The sequence below is a fragment of the Lottia gigantea genome (assembly GCF_000327385.1).
Source record: "Lottia gigantea unplaced genomic scaffold LOTGIsca_592, whole genome shotgun sequence".
In the NCBI taxonomy this organism is placed as follows: Eukaryota; Metazoa; Mollusca; class Gastropoda; family Lottiidae; genus Lottia; species Lottia gigantea.
In genome coordinates, this window is record NW_008710023.1 from 1 (window position 1) to 1,245 (window position 1,245).

A 1,245-nucleotide genomic window follows, 5' to 3' on the forward strand; every position below is an offset into this window, starting at 1 on the left:
ATATTAATAGTAGATATTATANNTTGATGGTTTTCAACCACGGTTTTATATCAATTGACTGTAAACAAGGTAAATATAATATAGTGAGTACAGCATATAATAATATTAATAGTAGATATTATATTTATGGTTGTCAACCAGGTTTTATATCAATTGACTGTACACAAGGTAAATAAAATATAGTGAGTACAGTTTATAATAATATTAATAGTAGATATTATATTGATAGTGTCAACCAGGTTTTATATCAATTGACTGTACACAAGGTAAATATAATATAGTGAGTACAGTATATAATAATATTAATAGTAGATATTATATTGATGGTTGTCAACCAGGTTTTATATCAATTGACTGTACACAAGGTAAATATAATGTAGTGAGTACAGTATATAATAATATTAATTGTAGATATTATATTGATGGTTGTCAACCAGGTTTTATATCAATTGACTGTACACAAGGTAAATATAATATAGTATGTACAGTATATAATAATATTAATGGTAGATATTATATTGATGGTGTCAACCAGGTTTTATATCAATTGACTGTACACAAGGTAAATATAATATAGTGAGTACAGTATATAATAATATTAATAGTAGATATTATATTGATGGTTGTCAACCAGGTTTTATATCAATTGACTGTACACAAGGTAAATATAATATAGTGAGTACAGTATATAATAATATTAATAGTAGATATTATATTGATGGTTGTCAACCAGGTTTTATATCAATTGACTGTACACAAGGTAAATATAATATAGTGAGTACAGTATATATTAATATGAATGGTTGATATTATATTGATGGTTGTCAACCAGGTTTTATATCAATTGACTGTACACAAGGTAAATATAATATAGTGAGTACAGTATATAATAATATTAATGGTAGATATTATATTGATGGTTGTCAACCAGGTTTTATATCAATTGACTGTACACAAGGTAAATAAAATATAGTGAGTACAGTTTATAATAATATTAATAGTAGATATTATATTGATGGTTTTCAACCAGGTTTTATATCAATTGACTGTACACAAGGTAAATAAAATATAGTGAGTACAGTTTATAATAATATTAATAGTAGATATTATATTGATGGTTTTCAACCAGGTTTTATATCAATTGACTGTACACAAGGTAAATAAAATATAGTGAGTACAGTTTATAATAATATTAATAGTAGATATTATATTGATGGTTTTCAACCAGGTTTTATATCAATTGAC

General features: G+C 24.2%; 1 protein-coding gene across 1 annotated transcript in view; it reads left to right on the forward strand.

The window, feature by feature from the left end:
* Positions 1-411: 411 nt before the first annotated feature.
* LOTGIDRAFT_175960 (hypothetical protein) overlaps positions 412-1,245 on the forward strand; it is a gene marked incomplete at both ends in the record, with an annotated part of 16,225 nt that continues 15,391 nt past the window's right edge. Inside the window, 3 exons of the mRNA XM_009063700.1 lie at positions 412-464; positions 635-760; positions 833-958. Coding sequence (XP_009061948.1) covers positions 412-464; positions 635-760; positions 833-958 — 305 coding nt within the window. The remainder of the gene's footprint in view (positions 465-634; positions 761-832; positions 959-1,245) is intronic.